At 41.9% G+C, this 18,718-nt stretch overlaps 2 protein-coding genes across 3 annotated transcripts in view; both read left to right on the plus strand.

Moving 5' to 3' along the window:
- The first annotated feature begins 431 nt into the window (after positions 1-431).
- Positions 432-10,190, plus strand: LOC129176714 (E3 ubiquitin-protein ligase RNF126-like). Of its 2 annotated transcripts, none has more exons than XM_054767026.1 (9): positions 432-579; positions 1,074-1,132; positions 1,208-1,268; positions 1,349-1,593; positions 2,862-2,930; positions 3,013-3,082; positions 3,236-3,329; positions 4,436-4,551; positions 9,374-10,190. In XM_054767026.1, the coding sequence occupies exons 1-9, from the start codon at positions 505-507 to the stop codon at positions 9,524-9,526; spliced, it is 942 nt and encodes a 313-aa protein (XP_054623001.1). In that variant the 5' UTR covers positions 432-504; the 3' UTR covers positions 9,527-10,190. The 2 variants fall into 2 exon arrangements, with proteins under 2 accessions (XP_054623001.1, XP_054623002.1); XM_054767027.1 differs by having other exon boundaries at positions 9,700-10,190.
- The window catches only part of LOC129176713 (potassium/sodium hyperpolarization-activated cyclic nucleotide-gated channel 2-like), a 51,600-nt gene continuing 42,602 nt past the window's right edge, over positions 9,721-18,718 (plus strand). Inside the window, exons 1-4 of the mRNA XM_054767025.1 lie at positions 9,721-9,780; positions 11,747-11,833; positions 12,616-13,782; positions 15,547-15,970. Of these exons, the coding sequence (XP_054623000.1) occupies positions 12,644-13,782; positions 15,547-15,970 (1,563 nt within the window). The 5' untranslated portion in view covers positions 9,721-9,780; positions 11,747-11,833; positions 12,616-12,643. The remainder of the gene's footprint in view (positions 9,781-11,746; positions 11,834-12,615; positions 13,783-15,546; positions 15,971-18,718) is intronic.

The following is an 18,718-nucleotide window of genomic DNA, read 5'->3' on the forward strand; positions in this document are numbered from 1 at the left end:
AAAATAATAATTATTATTATAAAGATAATTATTACAATAACAATACATATATACGTGAATGGCTGCGTTGTTTTTCTCTGGAATAAGCTTACAATGCTTCTAGTATTGTATATTTTGTTTTGCTTTACTCATTTTTCTGTTTATCTTCACGTGTTCTAGTTAAGTATATTGTAACATTTGCTTAAAAAAATAAATGGTCCGTTCTTCATGCTTGCGTACTTGCAAACCTGTGGCAGGGTTCTTGTCATATACATATATAAGGTTCTTATCGTCTTAAAAACGTCAACGTCGTGAACCACTTCCTGTCTTAGCGTCTTGTCATTGAAATACCCGGATGTGCACAGTCAACCACAGGAAAATCCTTAAACTACATATCCCAGAATGCATTGGACCTTGTCTTCCTTACCGTTCCCAAATTCTCCAGTCAATTCTCGCGATTTTTGGAATTGAGAAGCGGCCAGCTAGCCCAGAGGTTAACGACATGATACCTGTGTGTCTGTAGAAATGGCTGAATCTTCCTCACCTTCCTGCCGGTTTTTCTGCCACCGGTGTGCAGCAGAAATCAGCCCGCGTTTACCGGTGAGAGCGAAAGAAGTAGATTTGTTGTTAACTTGACGAGTGTCCGTTTTTGCTGTTGTGGTGTGATGGTGTTTAAGTATGAGAGGAAGAGCTAATCAGGTCGCTAAGGTTGTAGCCACGCTCTTTAGCTAGCAGGTAATCGCCAGAGTGCAGTTGTAGTTTTGTGTTCCGATTAAAATACAGTATTGTACATATTAGCAGTTATATAATTCATCTTCTTGGGATCAAGACGAACTGTGCTGTTGTTTAACGCCCCTAGCAAAGAGGATTTGAATATACGTTTTATTGTGTACATAAAACATGGTTCCGAGGGTTCGATAAACCGTTCTTTACAGTGCTATGACTACACAAGAGCTGGAAGTATATATCACATCACTTTAAGCCACCCTAGCTAACTGTTGTTTTAATAATGCTATTACTTATTGTAGCCTATACTCATGTTAAATTCTGAATGTCTTGTGACGTTCATTCATGTTTTTTATTTATATATGAAGGACTTCACCTGTCCACACTGTGAGTCAGGATTCATTGAGGAGTTGCCAGATGAAACAAGGTAAGGCTCATTTGGGAATATTACTGTTTAAATGGACAGCCGTCAACTCAACCGTTTGAACCTATCTTCATACAGAAATGAAGATAACTCTCCATCTGCTTCCTCTACAAGTGATCAGACACGGACAACCTTTGAGGTCAGTGTTAAATCCATCAGTTGAGTAATGTTTTGCTGTACCATCAAGAGACATTCTCCTAATGGTGTCTTTTCCAGCAGAATGTGGATCACCACCAGCACTTGTTCACCTTTCCCTCTGGGTACAGTCCATTCACTGTTGGGATTTTCAATGACAACTTTGAAGTCAGAACTTGGCTACCCACAGAAGATAACAACCAAGAGACGGAAATGCGGCCAGATCAAGAAACGGCGTCACTGCAACGAAACAGCGCCCAGCCGTCGCGGGGTCGACACGTGCCTTGGCGGCAGGGTACACGCCACGAGGGAGTTCCCACGTTGGAGGGGTAATCTGTTACATCTAGGCCTGTCACGATAATACATAAACCGATTAATCGAATGATAAAAAAACACGGGTTGATAATTATGAGCCCTCGATAAATTGATATGTGCATGTATGTGTTTCAGCTGCGTGTTGTTCTGTACCACGCAGGCTGGATGACAAGAGGGTTCACTCTGCATCTGTCTTTGTGCATTGGTTCTTTAGTGGAGTGAACGGAGAGAGTGAACCCTCCTGTCCGCTCTTTGTGGAGGCTGGGCGACTAGTGAGCGGACCCAGGGTGCTAGCAACAAACTACCCTTGTTAGAAAGCATATGCTAACATGAGTGCATGCACAGAAACGATGGTTTCTAAGGCGAACGCATCAGCCCCATTGTGGGAATATTTTGGTTTTAAACAGAATGATTAAACAAATTAAATAAATTTAATGCATTTGTTCGAAATTAGTGACTAGGAAAAAGGAAACATGACCAACTTGCGCCGAGAGACGAAGCAGCAAAAACAATCTTCGTAGTCCTGTGGAACATGATGTGGGAACCGCACCACCTCGGGAGAAAGTGCCAGCCAGGCTTTGAGCTTCACAAGTCTGCCACCCCTGCGTTTGTTTTCTTGGGAAGAAACGTCTCCTCCCACAGCAGGAACTTTGGCACGTCAGCCAGGTAAGCGTCCTCACAACAAACGATAAAACAAAGATAAAGCCGATCACAGTGAGCTGAGGGAAGCAGCGATACAGACACATCGGCATATATTATGCCATATGATTAATGGAAAAAATGGTCTAAAAAATGCAGACAGAATATCGACGATAAGTTGGAGCACAATTATCGACCAGCAAATATTCCCACACTGGGGCTCTGGTATTGTCCTTAAAAAAGCTTTTGTGTCTTCATTCATGTTAGCGTATGCTTGCTCACAAGGCTAACAAGGCAACAAGGCTAGCACCAACGTGCAGAGACAGCTGCAGAGTGAACCCTCTTGTCATCCAGCCTGTGTCGTAGAGACAAGGTAAAGACAGAGAGATGGAGAGAGAGACGAGGTAAACAAACTCGCTTGCATGCACATGTCAATTTATCGAAACCGGCAAAATTATCAACTTAGTTTTTATTGATCGTTCGGTTAATCAATTTATTGATTATTGTGATTTTTTTTTTATCTATTACAATCTATGATCTATCTAAAATCTAATCCATTTTCAAATATGTCTGTTTAAACAGATTGTGTAGTGACATTGACGTGTGTTTTTTTTTTTTTAAATTTTTTTATACTATAATACAGAATTATCCAGCAGCTAGTTAATGGAATCATAGCACCAACAGCCATACCGAATATTGGAATGGCACCATGGTGAGTATAAGTAGCTTGTTTGATTCACTTCCTATGTAAATTCTTACTGAATTCTTACTGAATACCTGGATACCTGTTGCAGGGGTATGCTTCATTCTAACCCAATGGACTATGCCTGGGGTGCCAATGGCCTGGATGCCATCGTAACGCAGGTAGAAATGGCTGCCAAGAATGACATGAATAGACTAAAATAACAACCAAGCCAAGCATGCACCAGTCAGCTTATGTCACAAATTAAACACAGTTAAAAATACATGCACACAAATATCTCTAAGGTTCTGGCACGTCTCACTCTTCTCTTGTAGCTACTGAATCAGTTTGAAAACACGGGTCCTCCTCCTGCAGATACAGAAAGGATAAAAAGTTTGCCCACCATCTCCGTCACAGAGGAACATGTGGGTAAGTGTTGGCCTCCATTAAACTTTTGATAATAACTGTGTATTTAGCCTTTTGACATGGACTGATGAAGCTGGAATGACACCTATCCACACTTACACTGGAAAGTTAGGTCCAGCCGTTTTATGCAGAGAACCTCCATTGTCAGGGGCTCAAAAGTATTTCGACAATTGACACATACGTATATACAGTACATATAAAATCACATGATGAAAATATTTTTTTCAGTTCTCTCTACAAAATAGCTGTCATTCCTAAATGAAAAATGCCCTAATTTTGTGAAATTCAAAAATTAAGCTAAATGTCTACCTTTCAATGACATCGATTGAAATGTAATCGTTTTTGGTGGTGTGTAAAGGCATTAAAAAAAAAAATAAAGGTCATTGTCTAAAAATAATTGTGGACACAAGTCGTTACCCAAATCATTTTCCTTGAACCACCCTTAAACCTCTGTTATGCTTTGTAAATAATGGTAATTGCAGTTTATTCTTTTAATTGTGGAAGAACCACACACTAGCACAACAGCCAGGCGCCTCCTTGTGGTGTAATCACATGGACACATACTATTATTATGGAGCTCTGTTGGTCACTAGCATGAACAGTAGCGGAGTGAAGCAAGTGACGTGAAGCACGACTTGAGTGAGCAGCAAGTGTTCAGTTGGGTTGAGGTCAGGACTCTTGGCAGGCCACTCCATTCTTTCTCCTTCGAAGTTGTTTCTGAAACACCACACTGTGGGGCGATCACTCATGGAGATATGGGACTACCATGGGTAGGTTGCAGAATCTTGTGAAGATATTGCACTCCATTGAGATTGCTTTCAATGATGACAAGTCAGTAAAAAATAGAATAATATTTGGCTTAAGCAGTAACCATCTGACACCTACTCATTTCTGCTGCTCATTTCACAAATGCATGTTCGTTACAAATGGGGCATAATTTAAAATGAAAATAAACAGGATTTCCGCCTGTATTTGCTAAAATAAATGGCAAGATGCCCTGTTATATAATAATCTACCAAATCCAAATTTCAGAACTTGTATGTTTTATAATGCTGGGCATCTAGTTTAGATTGACTTTACAGCGTTATGTGTGTGTTTTGCTTGTGCAGGTGCTGGTTTAGAGTGTCCTGTGTGCAAAGAAGACTACAGTGTCGGGGAAAGGGTCAGACAGCTGCCATGCAATCATTTGTTTCACAATGACTGTATAGTACCATGGCTGGAACAGGTATGTACACCCACACTCACTAGACACTTTATTAGGCAGCAGGTACATCTACAAAAATGACAACATCATCAAAACGTTTAATAATTTTTGTCACTCATTTAATAAAGTGAAACCTATACATGAAATGGACTTTATTTCTTTTTATGATTATGGCTTACAGATCATGAAAAAAAATTCAGTGTCTTGGAAAATTACAATATTACATAAGATCAATGTACTTGCTCCTACTTGGTTGGGTCTCCTTTTGGATGAATTACTACATCAAAGCGGGGTGGCCTACAGGCTATCAGCCCATCATCCACAATCCTTATGTGAGACATGAACACACATCTTTCTCTTTTCTGTGCATTATAATGATGTAAAAAGAGCTAAAAAGAGGCAGCTCATTAATACAGGTAATGGACACAAACATTCTGCCTATAAAGCTTGTTTTTAAAATACCTGCAACAATGTTTTATGGTTTTGTATACATGCTGTGACCATGTATAGCAGGTACGTTCATGATAACATGTAATAGTTACAGTATTTTGCTGTATTTTGGTCATTTTAAGCTTTACCGGAACTTCCTTCCTGGGCGCAATGATTTTACATAGCAACATAGAAATGAACGCTACACCTAATGTTAACGTTTACAAACTCAAAACAAAACCACAGCAGCAGTGGCGGCAGCTCCAATATGTAGTGTTACCTTTCGGTAGTGGCCTGAGGCGTTGCTGTGAGTGAGTGTGTGGTGAAGCTAGCTGCTAGCCGGTGTGGTGTGGCGAGGTGTCACTACGGAAGTAACGTAGTTCTTCGGCATAACAATGTTAATAGCAATGATAATAAAAATGTCGCTGTAGTTTGGTTAATATGCAGGTCACATTATGTAAATGGAGCCTTGTTGCCGGTTTTTGGAGTTTTTTTTCAGAAGGCTTTATGGGCGTCCCATTACATGCATTCTTAGCTGCCTCTTTTTATCTGTTTTTATATCTTTTAGAACGCACAGAAAAGAGAGACTTGTGTTCATGTCTCATGTAAGGATTGTGGTTGATTCCAAAATAAAAAAAAAACTGCTGTTTTCCTTTAAGTACTTGTAATTTATTTCTGAACTATAATTCTTACAGTAAATGATTATAAGACAGTGTGTCGCATGGAGTTTTAGTTACAATTTGATATAGGTGCATTCACCACCAGCTTCTCAAGCCAAAGTCATTCCACAGCATGTTACCTTGGGCCGGTTTTGCATTTTTTCAAAGGTAATGTTTGTAGGGCTTCCAAATGTCAAACAAAGTAATTGATCTGAAACGAAAATACATTTAATTCCCATACATCATGGAACCTTTCTAAAAAAAAAATTGAAAAAAATATAATGATAATAGCAATAAATGAGAAGTATTTTCAAAAATGGGGAGTTACTTTTCAATCACCCTGTATACAGGGGCCTTCTGGTGCCCTACATTGTTGGGTCTGGTGTGTCTCATCTTCCTCTTGACAGTACTCAATAGGGATGTCCCCATCTGATCTTTAGGATCGATTCGCTGTATTTTGATGATCGGATAATATCGGCTTCCGCCACGAGATCGGACTGATCCGGTTGCCGTACCACGTTCGTAACCTTGGGCCACACTCCACACTCAACATGGTAGGTGCGGTAATGCGCCTCAAAGCTGGTTGCCACTCGACTCATGCCACCCGCAAGAAGAAGAAAACGCAACACCACCATGCAGACATGAAGTTACTTTCACATGGGGCGTTGGCTATTTGGCTCTGTAGCTACAGCGGTAGTTCCCCCTTCCTGTGCCCGGACTGCTATGTCATGGTGTGGGGAGCCTGCACAGGAAGCGTCACTTCCCAGTTGTTTATAGTATGGACTGTCAATAAACAACTCTCGCGTTGAAGAGAGTGAGTTTGTTAAGCACAGTGACACCATTCAAGATTCAAGAGTTTTATTGTCAAATGCATAGTAAAGGTCTTGGAACAGCCTTCAAAGCACCTTTTATGTTTCTGTAGACTTGGTCAAGGATGCTATTTTCTCTTGTGGGAAAGCTTACATGCTGGTAATATTTGGGGAAAACAGTCCTGAGGTTGCAGTGGTTGAAATCGCCAGATATAATGAATACAGCGTCCGGATGTTTGGTCTTGTGTTTATCAATGATGTCATGCAGGAGGCCCAGTGCGTTAGCGGTGTTAGCTCGTGGTGGAATGTAAACAGCAGTTAAATACACAGTGCTAAACTCACGAGGCAAATAAAAAGGTCTGCATTTTACCATAAGCAGCTCAATGTCCTGCGAGCAGTGCTTTTCCATCATCTGTACGTCTATGCACCACCGTTTGTTTACGTAGACACAGACGCCGCCACCTCTGTGTTTACCAGACGCTAAAGTCTGATCACCCCGATACACGGCAAATGTTTCCATGGTCAATGAACCAGCTTTTGCTATTTTTGGCAGTGTGGGCAGGTGACAAGTCCTGCTGGAAAATGAAATCAGCATCTACACGAAGATTGTCATCCGAAGGAAACATGAAGTTTGCTAAAATGCCCTGGTAGATGGCAGGGTTGAGTGTGGATTTCAGAAAACCGTGTGCCAACACCAGCAGATGATCATCACTGATGGTGGAAACTTCAGACCGGCCTTCAAGCAATGTGGATTCTGTCCCTCTCCACTCTTCCTCTCGACTCAGGGACCTAGATTTCCAAATGGCATGCAAAATTTACTTTCACCCGAAAAGAGGACTTTGGGCCACTGAGCATCTGTAACCCATGTCTAGGATTTGTCTGCGTAGGCTCTTGATATGCTGACTCCAGCCTCAGTTCACTCCTTGTGAAGCTCCCCCAAATTCTTGAATGGATTTTTTGACAACCTTTGAAGGCTGCTCTTATCCCTTTTGCTGGTACACCATTTCCTTCCACTCAACTTTCTATGAATATATTGGATACAGCACCCTGTGTGAACAACCAGCTTATTCAGCAATGTCCTTTTTGTGACTTGAGAATGTCAGTTGTGTCGGCTATTGACCCACACCGAGAGGCCATATAAATGCTCAGGAAACCTTTGCAGGTGTTTGGAGTTAATTTGCCGATAAAGGTGTGACACCATGACCTTCCAAAATTGGGGTGGGGTTTCATGATCTATAAGCCATAATCATCAAACTTGCAAGAAATAAAGCCTTGAAATATTTCACTCTTATTGAATTAATCTATATCCGGGTGGTCCTAGTGTAAATCGGATCTTGTACCTAAATTATACCTAAATTAACTCCTAAGTCCCTCACACTGTACACAGAACACATGAAAGACATAAAAAACAATAACAATCATAATCACAACAACAACAATAATAATAATAATGGATTAAATTTATATAGCGCCTTTCCAGATACCCAAAGTGCTTCACAGTGAACCCATTATTCATTTACTCCAGAGTCGCACACTGGTGGTGGTAATCTACATCTGTAGCCACGGGGGATGCAACCCGGTACACGGTATAAAACACATTTTGAGCTGCGTATACGCATGTGCGGGTGCACTCAGGCTGGCAAAAAGCCCTCCCCAAGCCGTAACATCCCATTTCCTGTATATGTCAAATGAGGGACAGTTCAGGCGAGGCATTTAACATGGAAGCGGAGAGCTAGGTGTCAACAGCCGCTCTTTGGCTTCCCGCTTCTGCTGCCTGGCCTTGTGCAGTGGAGGTGCCCTGCCCGTCTGTGTCAGTGATGCGTTGAGGCAACTGAGCATGCACACCGGGTCCTTCAGGCAGATTTTCTCAGGGGTCCCGCTGGGCCCCCATCTCCTGTTTTTGACCACTTCACCTCCCGTGAAGTACATGAACGGACAAAGATGAGTGCATAAGATGAAAGCACTGTGCTGCCATTGTGTAACAGTAGATGGTGCTACACGCTGCGGCTGTTAAAGCTGCACTTAATGTAAGGAACTCTACTAAAACTCATTTAACACAAAAGCTTAGCAGTTCTCTTTTGGATTTTGTTCCTTTGCTTTACCTAGGTACGTACCGCACCGTGACCTCAGTACCGAGGTACATACCAAACTGTAAGGATGCCACACCGTTGCACTCCGAATAGCTATGACTGCCCAGGGGTAGACTTAACAGAAATGTGGCTGCCAATTTGCACCTTTTGGCCTCTCCGAACACCACCAAACATTCATTCATAGCACTAAAGGAAAGGTTGCTGAAGTGTCTTGCCCAAGGGCACAACAACGGTGACTGGGATGGAGGAAGCAGGGTTCTGTACTACCTGCTCTATCTTCTGAGCGATGACCGCCACAGTAATAAAAACTAAATACAAGGATAAATGAAACAGTAGTAAAATAATAAAAGATAATGAAAAATAAAAAGTAATAAAAAAAAAACCTTTCCACCTCAATACTAATTATTTTTTATTGGAGCAGATCCTTTAACATGCTCAAAGATACTGTAGCGACCTGGCAGTTATGTGTACCGTTACAGTTTTCTGGTTTTCTATCAACCGTGAATGTGACTTTCTGAAATGAAATATGAATGAAATATTGAACATTTTCATGTTGTTTTTTTTTGTTTGTTTGTTTGTTTGTTTTTAGATGTACCTACAGTATGTTCCAGAAAGATATCAGTATGATGCAGTGCAGTTGTATAGCCACAATAATAAACAATCAAATATCTTTGTGATGGCAGAATTTTTGCAACAGCTCTCATAATAGATTGTGCAGAGTGCTGAGCGAGTGTATTTCCCATGCGAGAGTAATATTAGTCAAGTACAGAATGGCATAAATCAGTTTCAGTTGCATAAATCTAGATATATGCTATCTCCATCTTTAAAACTTTGTTTTTATTTCCCTTGTCTTTAGCATGATACGTGCCCCGTGTGCAGGAAGAGTCTTAATGGGCTGAACACAGCCACAAACCCACCAGGTTTATCAGGGATGAACTTCTCTCCCTCTTCGTCGTCCTCTTCCTCTTCTGCCTCATCTACCAATGAGAATGCCACTAACAATTCATAGATTCCCACCTAAACTCCATATCTGGAAACATTGCAATGAGACTCATAAGTGTTTTCTACAGTGGGCACATGCACAGCTGCCAGTCTTAATTCTAAGGGACGCATGAGAGCTCCTTGCAGACTTCTTAGTCCTCATTCCTGACCTGCTGCTGGGTCCATCTCCTCCTCTTCCAGCTGCTGCAGTTGAACTGAGGACACTTATACACAAGGTACCACTGGAGGATCCACAACAATAAAAGTAGGATCCGCCACAAGGTTAGGAGGACACATTTTCTATTTAAAAGTCAAAATGCTCTTTTTAAACGTCGCCTGTGGTGGTGCAGATGCGTAGATATCTAGTTCATATCTCATGAATGCTGAACCACTGCACAGCAAATGTATCCAATTTTGTATATGCTTCTGACTTTTATTTGCACTTGTTTTTAAAATTTGCACAGTATTTTATATTTTTGTGAGCGTGTTGGTTGAACTGATTTTTTGTAGTCATTTAATTAGTTCTTCATGTGTGTCTGGTGCAATTTGGATGATGAGTTTAGGAGGTTTATGCTGCATTTGTAATTGTAGTGTTAAATTTTTTTTTCACAATCTTACTATTTATTAATCTTAGACCACAAGTATGGACAACAATAAAACTTGGCAAAGAACATGTAATATTCTTACTTCTATGAAGCTGGTCAAGAGTATTTTGTTTACTCAGTGTATGCAGTTTTTTTTTTTTTTGCACACACAATAAGTATCAAATAATTCATTTGCAGTTTCAAGTCCAGTATTGTGCAACAAATAAATAGGACCAATATCTTGTCTTTCACTATGCAAGTGTAGCTTTAATTTTACAGTGAACAGTCCCTAAAATGTCAGGTATTAACTGATACATATTGATGTTCATTTTAATTTTGCTTTTAATCATGCAGATAATGTGATTGTCCTTGTACTGGTGTGTTGTGTTTTGTTGGCGCCACACTGATAAGGCCATCAATGTATTGCAGTGTATTGCAGGAGCTACTTCTTAGGTACCGATTAATGTGAAGGGCTACCAGTTTGATACACACTTCTGAAATAGCCAACCTTTAATTATATGATTATATGAATTATATTAATATAATTATAATGAATGATCTTCATCTATGTGAAGACACTGACCATGTTAATGATTTCTCACAATAAATATCAACAATGATTGAATAAGAAAAGAAACTGATAAATATCAAAATGCAACACTTTATTTCTATATTTTCTCCAAGTGCAAGTATTTTTCAAATTGAATATTTTCAAATGATCACTTCTACAGCAGTTATAGGAAATCACAATGTCCCATTTTCCCTACTCGCTACTGTTGTACAAATAATAAATCATGTAAAACATTGACGACACTCTCCTAACACCTGTAGTTCCCCCCAGCACCGGAGAGAGTGGAGATTACATAGGTTCCATTCTCGTCTTCAAGTACAGTTTTAGACCATCATTGCTTCTTTGACAACTTCACCGTCTGAAAAGGCCTTCTTTTTCTTAATCAAGAGTTGCGTAGCTCTAAATGAGGCATCGGATGCTTTTGGGCTGTTTTAACCGGTCTCGTGGAAAAAAAAGATTGTTTTTTTGCACAACGCTGCCTTTAACTCGCGGGCTCTCTCTGCTCCTATTGAGCTTCCCTGTGGGTAGTTAGCTCGAGTGACTCGTTGTGAAACGTCTCTCCACATTGTGCCATTTAAAAAAAACCTCTATCGCTCATGAAAAGTATGTTTTCTTGATTTTTTTCTGCCATCTTTTTGAGGGTCAGTCACCTCATTTTCGCTGCGCCCGCTAGCTTGTTCCCACCATGTTTGTATGATCTCCACAAACGCTACGTTTTGGTCATGCGCACAATACTGACCTTTGAACTATAGTAGGTCAGAATTCATTTATAGTAAACATTTAAAAATGTTTTTTAAATATTTATCGTCATTACCAGTTTACATGTAAGTGTGATTTAAACAAGAATAGCAACCAAAAAAATGGATACAGCCTACTAGTAAGTGGCGCTATTTGAGCTATTTTTAGAACAGGTTCGCCCTCATGTGGTCCTTAGGGGCGACCTGGTGCCCATGGGCACCGTGTTGCTAACCCCTGATGTATTGTCTTTAAATAGCACACTTCATTTTGCTGAACTCGTCACTTACATAAGCTGTCTTGTGTGCATATTTTTGTTATGTACAGATGCTCAATTTAACACTGCTTTTCATTTCAGACGGTTAATGTTTGCTTAGAACAAGCTGACAGAGGAAGTGTACAGACTGCATCAGTCATGCATTCTCTTGGCATTCATTTTAAAAAGGTAAACTCTTAATATCAGGGTTTGCTCTTTCTTTACCTGTAAAGAGCACACTGCATAGCAGGACTTCAGTGAGGCTCCATATACATCCTTTTGTATGTACAATATGTAAATTGCATTATTATACTGTGCCTATTTACATTGGTTTTGTATGTATAACTTTTGCAGGCAGTTTTATTTACACTGAACTAGAAGTACAAACGTATCCCATATACTATCCCATCGCATCCCATATGCCTACTTATTGGACTCAGAGGTGGATGTACATTTTTCCTTGGCCAAATGGGTTAGAGGTCAGAGTTTAAAAATACCTGAAAGGTGCGATGGCACCCCAGCAGTGTTCCCTTTTTACACCACAAGATGGTGCTAAGCAGTCTATGTAGGTCATAGAGATGTCATTGAAAACAACCTTTAAATACATGACAAGGTCTTACTTTGCACAAAAATGTTGCCAAAAAATGATGTTGCATTGTAATAGGCAGCATGCACGCATGTGTGATTGTATAAGGCTGATGGATTCTACACGTTAGGTAAGGATGCACGTTAGGTTGGATGGATTGATCTGATTAGGAGGTGCTTAATGTAATTAATCCATATAAATAAGACGTAGTTAAAGTGCTCAATTAGTGGGATGATTTAAAACGTGTCTTTCACGATGAGTGATGAAAGTCTAAGAGCAGATATAGTTTGCAAAGAAGTCACGTCCACCCCTCCCTCTGCTTTCTCTCCTCTCCCCCCTTGCCTTCTTTCCATCTCCCCAATGCATGTGCTGCTTTTCCACAAAGAATACATCGAGGGGGGTAAAAATCAGAAATGCTCAATGTCATGGACAGGAATGAAGTGTCACCTGCGTCTGGTGCCACCGTGAAGAAGAAGGCGGTGTGCCCCAGTGGCGGTGCACACAATGCCGCCAAATGCGCTGGAAGCCAAAGCGGTCAAATCTGTCCGGACACTGCCCATCTGAGCGCCAAGGAGAAGGATGAGGCGGAGGGCGGGGAAGAGGAGTGCATGTTTCCGCATTCGCGTTTGCGTCGAGCCGGGTGGAGCGGCACAGGCGGAGGTGGAGGGGGAAGAGGAGGTGGCAGCATTGGGATGAAAAACTTTACGCCAGGAGGGGGAGCCGCGTCCTCGGCTTCCAGGAGGCACTCCAACAAGGAGCCCTGCCTTCCTCACGCAGAGGACACGCTTGCTGCCTCACTGCCCACTGCTACCTCCGGAGCCACGGAGACCCGCGGACCTCATTCGGGCGATGCTGCCCAGCACGGCGAAAGCAGCAGAGCATCTGGGGCGGAGGCGTCGGAACCGGCCGTCGCGATAGACACTGCGGACGCGACAACTGGTGATGGTGGCAACAGCGTCGCTCCAATTTCCAGCATGAAATGCAACAAAAACGGCGAATGCAGGAGGGACTCGGGCACCGGGAGCCTGCGTTCGATCATCTCCAAGCAGGAGAAGCAGACTGGCGGGTCGACGAGGGCCGAGGACGGAGGGAGCACCAAGCGCGGAGCTTGTAACTCGAGCACCGCCAGCATGGACGGCTCCATCACACCAGGCGGGTCCCTAGCCGGGGGGCACGGAGGTGAGAGCGTCAACCCAGGCGCTACCCCCGGATCGAGTGGGGTCCCCGAGAAAAAGGACCCAAAGGTGTCCTTCTCAAACGCACCCAGCCGGAAAGCCTCGTCGTCCCTGCACGGACCGAGCCAGACCCCGCAGCCCAGGAACTCTGTCACTTTCCAGAAGCCAGAGGATGGACCCCCAATTGTGCCCGCCGAGGATGTAGAACCCCGAGGCAGCCAGGCCAGTTTCATGCAGAGGCAATTCAGCAGTATGCTGCAACCAGGAGTTAACAAATTCTCCTTGCGCATGTATGGCAGCCAAAAGGCTGTGGAGAGAGAACAGGAGAGGGTCAAATCCGCTGGAAATTGGATTATCCACCCTTACAGTGATTTCAGGTAAGATCGGGGTCAACATGAGAGGGCTCTTCATTGTGTGGGTCCTCACAACATCATAGTGGGAGACCACGCCGACCCCCATGAGCACACATGCATGCTTACTACATCCGCTGATTTCCTCCTTCATGATTTATTATTGATCCCATTCATTGGAACATGCTGCCACAAATCCCTTAAACAACCTGTTGTCAGTCAAATGGACCTAAGACACAGTTGTAATCTGAAGCCCCACTAGTTTGTTTGTACAGTAGTACGTCTGGGATGGCCTGCTAACACATGATGCACTCCTTGCTCATATGCAACAAAGAGGGCATAGCTCCAATCCCTGCTCATCAAAAATGCATCAAAATATTATAATTGGAGGCAATGCCTTGCTTAAAAATAACTAGCAGGATAGAGGTTGTGTACAGTGTGTGTATGTTTATACCGTAGTCATGGAAAAAATTAATAGACCACCCTTGTTTCTTCAGTTTCTTGTGCATTAAATGCCTGATACAACTAAAGATACCTTTGTTTGGACAAATATGACAACGACAACAAAAATAGTTCATAAGAGTTAATTTTTTTGGAAGTACAATGCTATAGCTATTCATGTAAGAACTTAAGTGATTTTGGTTATTAATAAGAAAACCATGGAAGTTGCTAGATATCTGCTAAATTAAACTCTTATAAGCTATATTTGTTATCATCATTATATTTGTCCAAACAAATGCACCTTTAGTTGTACCAGGAATTAAAATGGATTGATTAAACTGAAGAACAAGGGTGGTCTAATCATTTTTTCAATGACTATGTGCATGTGTGTGTATGTATATGTATGTGTATACACACATGCCATATTTACAGTATGTATGTAAAATACATATATATACAATACATATATGTACAGTATGTGTGCATGCGTGTGTGTGTGCTATGCACTCAGTAATGGAATGTCACCTTGAGCCAAAAGCATGCTCACTGGAGACATATCCGCCCGGATCCTGCATCCTAATCTGTTTACTGGAGCTCAAACGAGCACCAGAAATGTTGACAAACACATTTCCATGCCGAGAGAACAATAACGCCATCGCACCGTCTTTGCTACTTGACCTATCGGTCGCTCAATAGTTGAGGAAACGTCTCATATCGTGGCTGTGTGGCTTTCAGCACCGCAGACAACGGACAGCTCCCCATCCCCCCCTGCCCCTCGAACCTCCTAAACCCTCACACATCAGCCGTTAATGTCTGGCCCATTTGTGTCAATACACCACTTAAAGGCGAAAACTTGAGTTAAACATAGCTGTAGAACCACAGGCTACTGTAGAGACCTCCACTCCCACACAGAGCTGCCCTTACTCTCATTGTGATGCTAATGCATGCATGGTAAACATACAAAGTAGCCTTATGCGCATGGTCGCCATGCTGGGCGCTTTTTGCAATGGAGCACAGGAGTCGAAGCTTGTTGCATAAGTGACAGTGTAGTGACTCAGCGCTGCACCTGTCCTGCAGAGACTGCCGTGACGGGCCTCAAACCTCACTATACTTTTACTACGTCACCACTTGCATGAAAGTCTCTGCAGCCATGCATGCAAATCTCCCATGAAGTGGCAATGATTCAGGTGCATGAAGCAGAATATATATCAAAGTGTAGTGTGTGTTTGTCTTTCTCATGTGCCTTTTCGTCTCTTCACTGACTAGTTTTGTCTGTTTTTCCACCTTTTCCCCTTCCTGCTGTAACCCACATAAACATATCTCATGTACACCACACACACACCTTGCTAGGTTCTACTGGGATTTCACAATGCTGCTGTTTATGGTGGGAAACCTGATCATCATCCCAGTGGGCATCACCTTCTTTAAGGAAGAGACCACCACGCCCTGGATCATCTTCAACGTGATCTCAGACACTTTTTTCCTCATGGACCTGGTGCTCAACTTCCGCACAGGAATCATCATTGAGGACAACTCTGACATCATTTTGGACCCTAAAACCATTAAGAAAAAGTATTTAAAGACGTGGTTCATAGTGGACTTCATCTCATCCATTCCAGTGGATTACATATTCCTCATAGTGGAGAAAGGGATGGATTCTGAGGTGTACAAGACAGCTCGAGCCCTGAGGATTGTCCGCTTCACCAAGATCCTGAGTCTTCTGAGGCTGTTGAGGCTCTCCAGATTAATACGCTACATTCACCAATGGGAAGAGGTATGTTTATAAGTATTAGTTTCATTAGTTTAACAGAGCAACAGAGTATGTGGTTCACATTTCTGCTTTACAGTCAGGAGATCCGGGTTCGAACCGTGGGTTTTCTCTGGGTACTCCGGCATCCTCTCAAGAACATGCTTGTTCGGCTAATTGGAGACTGTAAATTCAATGTCAATGTTTGTCTATGTGTGCCCTGTGATTGACTGATGACCAGTCCACGGTGTGCCCCGGCTCTCACTCAAAGCTCACCAGTGACCCTAATGACGACAAGCGGTATAGAAAAAGGACGCACAGTTTTAAAAGAAGTCGGTGTCAAAAGGTCACAAATTTGTTTTGAGCACTTGCGGGCTCAGTATGTTGACATCTGCAGCCTGGCGAAAGCTGCATAATGTCAATAGGATGTTTGAGCCTTAACAAACTTTGCATTCTAATTACTGTTTTTGTCTCACAAACTCCTCTTGCGCCCACCCCTCTGTGTCTCTCCCTGTCTGTCCTGGAAGTCCCACAGGCAGCATCAGGCGGTCTAATAAGCAGCCTATTATCAGGGCAAACACAGTTAATCAATTAAGACGCAGGTTTGGTAGAGGGTGGGGATAATGTGCACTGCTAAGGGGCCATTGTCTATGATTATATGTCACTGATTGGTCATTTTAAAGCAGGATGCACTTTGTTGGCACCGCCCAGACTCCTAAGGAGAGCAGGATCCAGCAATGTCAGGAGATCATTTGACTTTGCGTTTGTGCCACAATTGGCAGCATGGTGTTGGCATTTTGCAGTGCTAAGCAGTGCAGCGGGCCTCAACTGCACACTTGACCTTTGGATAATTGGATTTCTGAAGATATGATGTGATGCACACACACACACACACACACGCCGACACAGTGGTGAATGATGGGAAGTGATACTTGGCATGCATGGAGAATGAGAGTGGAGATGGGGGTTGAATGAGTGTCATCTCCCCTCCATCATGGATGTCCCATATCACTTATTTCATTTCTTCACTCACACATGACACAGGATAGCAGGGCTATCCAACTGGCAGCCCGTGGGATGACGTCAGACCGGACCGTGAGTTCAGTTCAAAACTTGGGCGTGACAAACATTTTTGCAGCAGATAGTTAAAAACACTAGAGCGCTGTCATATAGAAGATTCTGTTCTTATAAAACACACTGTGGTCCTGTCACATGCAGGGCCCGCCATCACAAGGAAAGACTCAAATTGCAGAAACTTTTCAACTCAAAGTTCTCAAATATGACAGGGCAATGCAGTTTGAAGTTGAGGTTAAATAAAATGCAAAATAGCACGGTGTGCAAACACAAAACAAGTTCAACTAAAATTTCAGGACCAATACGTTTTCATCCGAAAACTCAAAATGATTTCAACAAAAAGTATCTGTAAACGTTTTCTATTTTGCTCCTGCTAATGTTTGGTTTCTACTCGTTAGCTCAGCAGACAAGTAACATGTTCTCAATAAAGAAAAGTTGAGTTCATTTTCAGAGCTTTGACATTGAAGCACTGTAAAACTGAACATACAGAAATAAAGCATGTGTCTGTAACATTCAACATAAACGAAAAGCATTTAATGTGTTTAGCTCGATGCTAATATACATTGAAAAGCCTATATACTGTACATGCTAGCGATTAGGATTAGCGATTTTATGTGGCGATTTCAAACACCTCCAAATATGACAATTCAATAAATAAATTGGATGCACCTTCCGCTTAAACAGCTGATAATAATAAAATACACAGCCTTGCATTGAAGTTGTATTAGGGTTGTGCGATATAAATGATATACGGTAGGCAGGGGTGCCACCAGGAATTCTAGGCCCAATGAAAAGAAATCCCCCCTGGGCAGCTGTGGTCACTGTAGAGAGGTATAACATTTGAGACTTAACTGACCCTTAAAAGCTATTTTGATACTATGTGACTGCAACCTGAATTTAGTTAGATGCATGTTTTAGAGTAATATGAATATATGGGAAACAAATTGTTCAATAATTTATTTTTTGAACAAAATAACAGACTAAAAAAAGTAACTTGTCAAACTCTGGTACTTTGCCCTCCTACGCAAGTGCGTATAGTATTGCGCCACTGTCGGGTTTTTTTTGCAATGTAATTGAATTTCATTTTTGGTAATAGATAGTCATACTTTATTTATCTCTAAGAGAAATTCACGTTTCCAGCAGCTCTGCACAGTGTCGTAATAAACGTAATCACTTAAAAATAAAATAAAGCAACAGAGAGTTCAGAAAAATAAGAAAATTGAATTATAATAAATACATGTGTAACAGATTACTTACATTTCAATAATACAAAATAAGTAATAATAATACATAATAAGTTAAGTCCAGTCCTGTGTGTGTTTTTATCGCTCCCCCTCGATTGTGTGAAAAGTCGCATAGCATGGGGGAGGAATGATCTGCTCAATCTATCAGTGGAGCAGGGCAGTGATAGTAATCTGCCACTGAAACGGCATTGGATGATGCTGGTTGTCCATGACAGTGCGGAAAAGAAGTGTGACGTAAAATTTCATGTAAAGCACCCTGTACTTCATTAATGCCATTGGCATTTTACAGATTATTTTTGATTGTCACGGTAATAAGGGACAAATTCCTTTCCTTCTGAAGTCAAAACAGAACATGTACTTTTGTTTTTAAATGCTGGGCGATTCCCTTTTTCAATGCAGCCCTACTGGTACTATCCAGTCTATATCTATCTACTCCTTACTACTTTCTTCCCTCTCC

This window comes from Dunckerocampus dactyliophorus, chromosome 2 (genome assembly GCF_027744805.1).
Source record: "Dunckerocampus dactyliophorus isolate RoL2022-P2 chromosome 2, RoL_Ddac_1.1, whole genome shotgun sequence".
Classification (NCBI taxonomy): Eukaryota; Metazoa; Chordata; class Actinopteri; order Syngnathiformes; family Syngnathidae; genus Dunckerocampus; species Dunckerocampus dactyliophorus.

Coding starts and splice junctions, on each gene's coding strand:
- LOC129176714 (XM_054767026.1), top strand. CDS start 505: ATGGCTGAATCTTCCTCACCTTCCTGCCGGTTTTTCTGCCACCGGTGT. Junction 1,133..1,207: donor GAGTTGCCAGATGAAACAAG/GTAAGGCTCATT, acceptor ATCTTCATACAG/AAATGAAGATAACTCTCCAT. Junction 1,594..2,861: donor GGAGTTCCCACGTTGGAGGG/GTAATCTGTTAC, acceptor ACTATAATACAG/AATTATCCAGCAGCTAGTTA.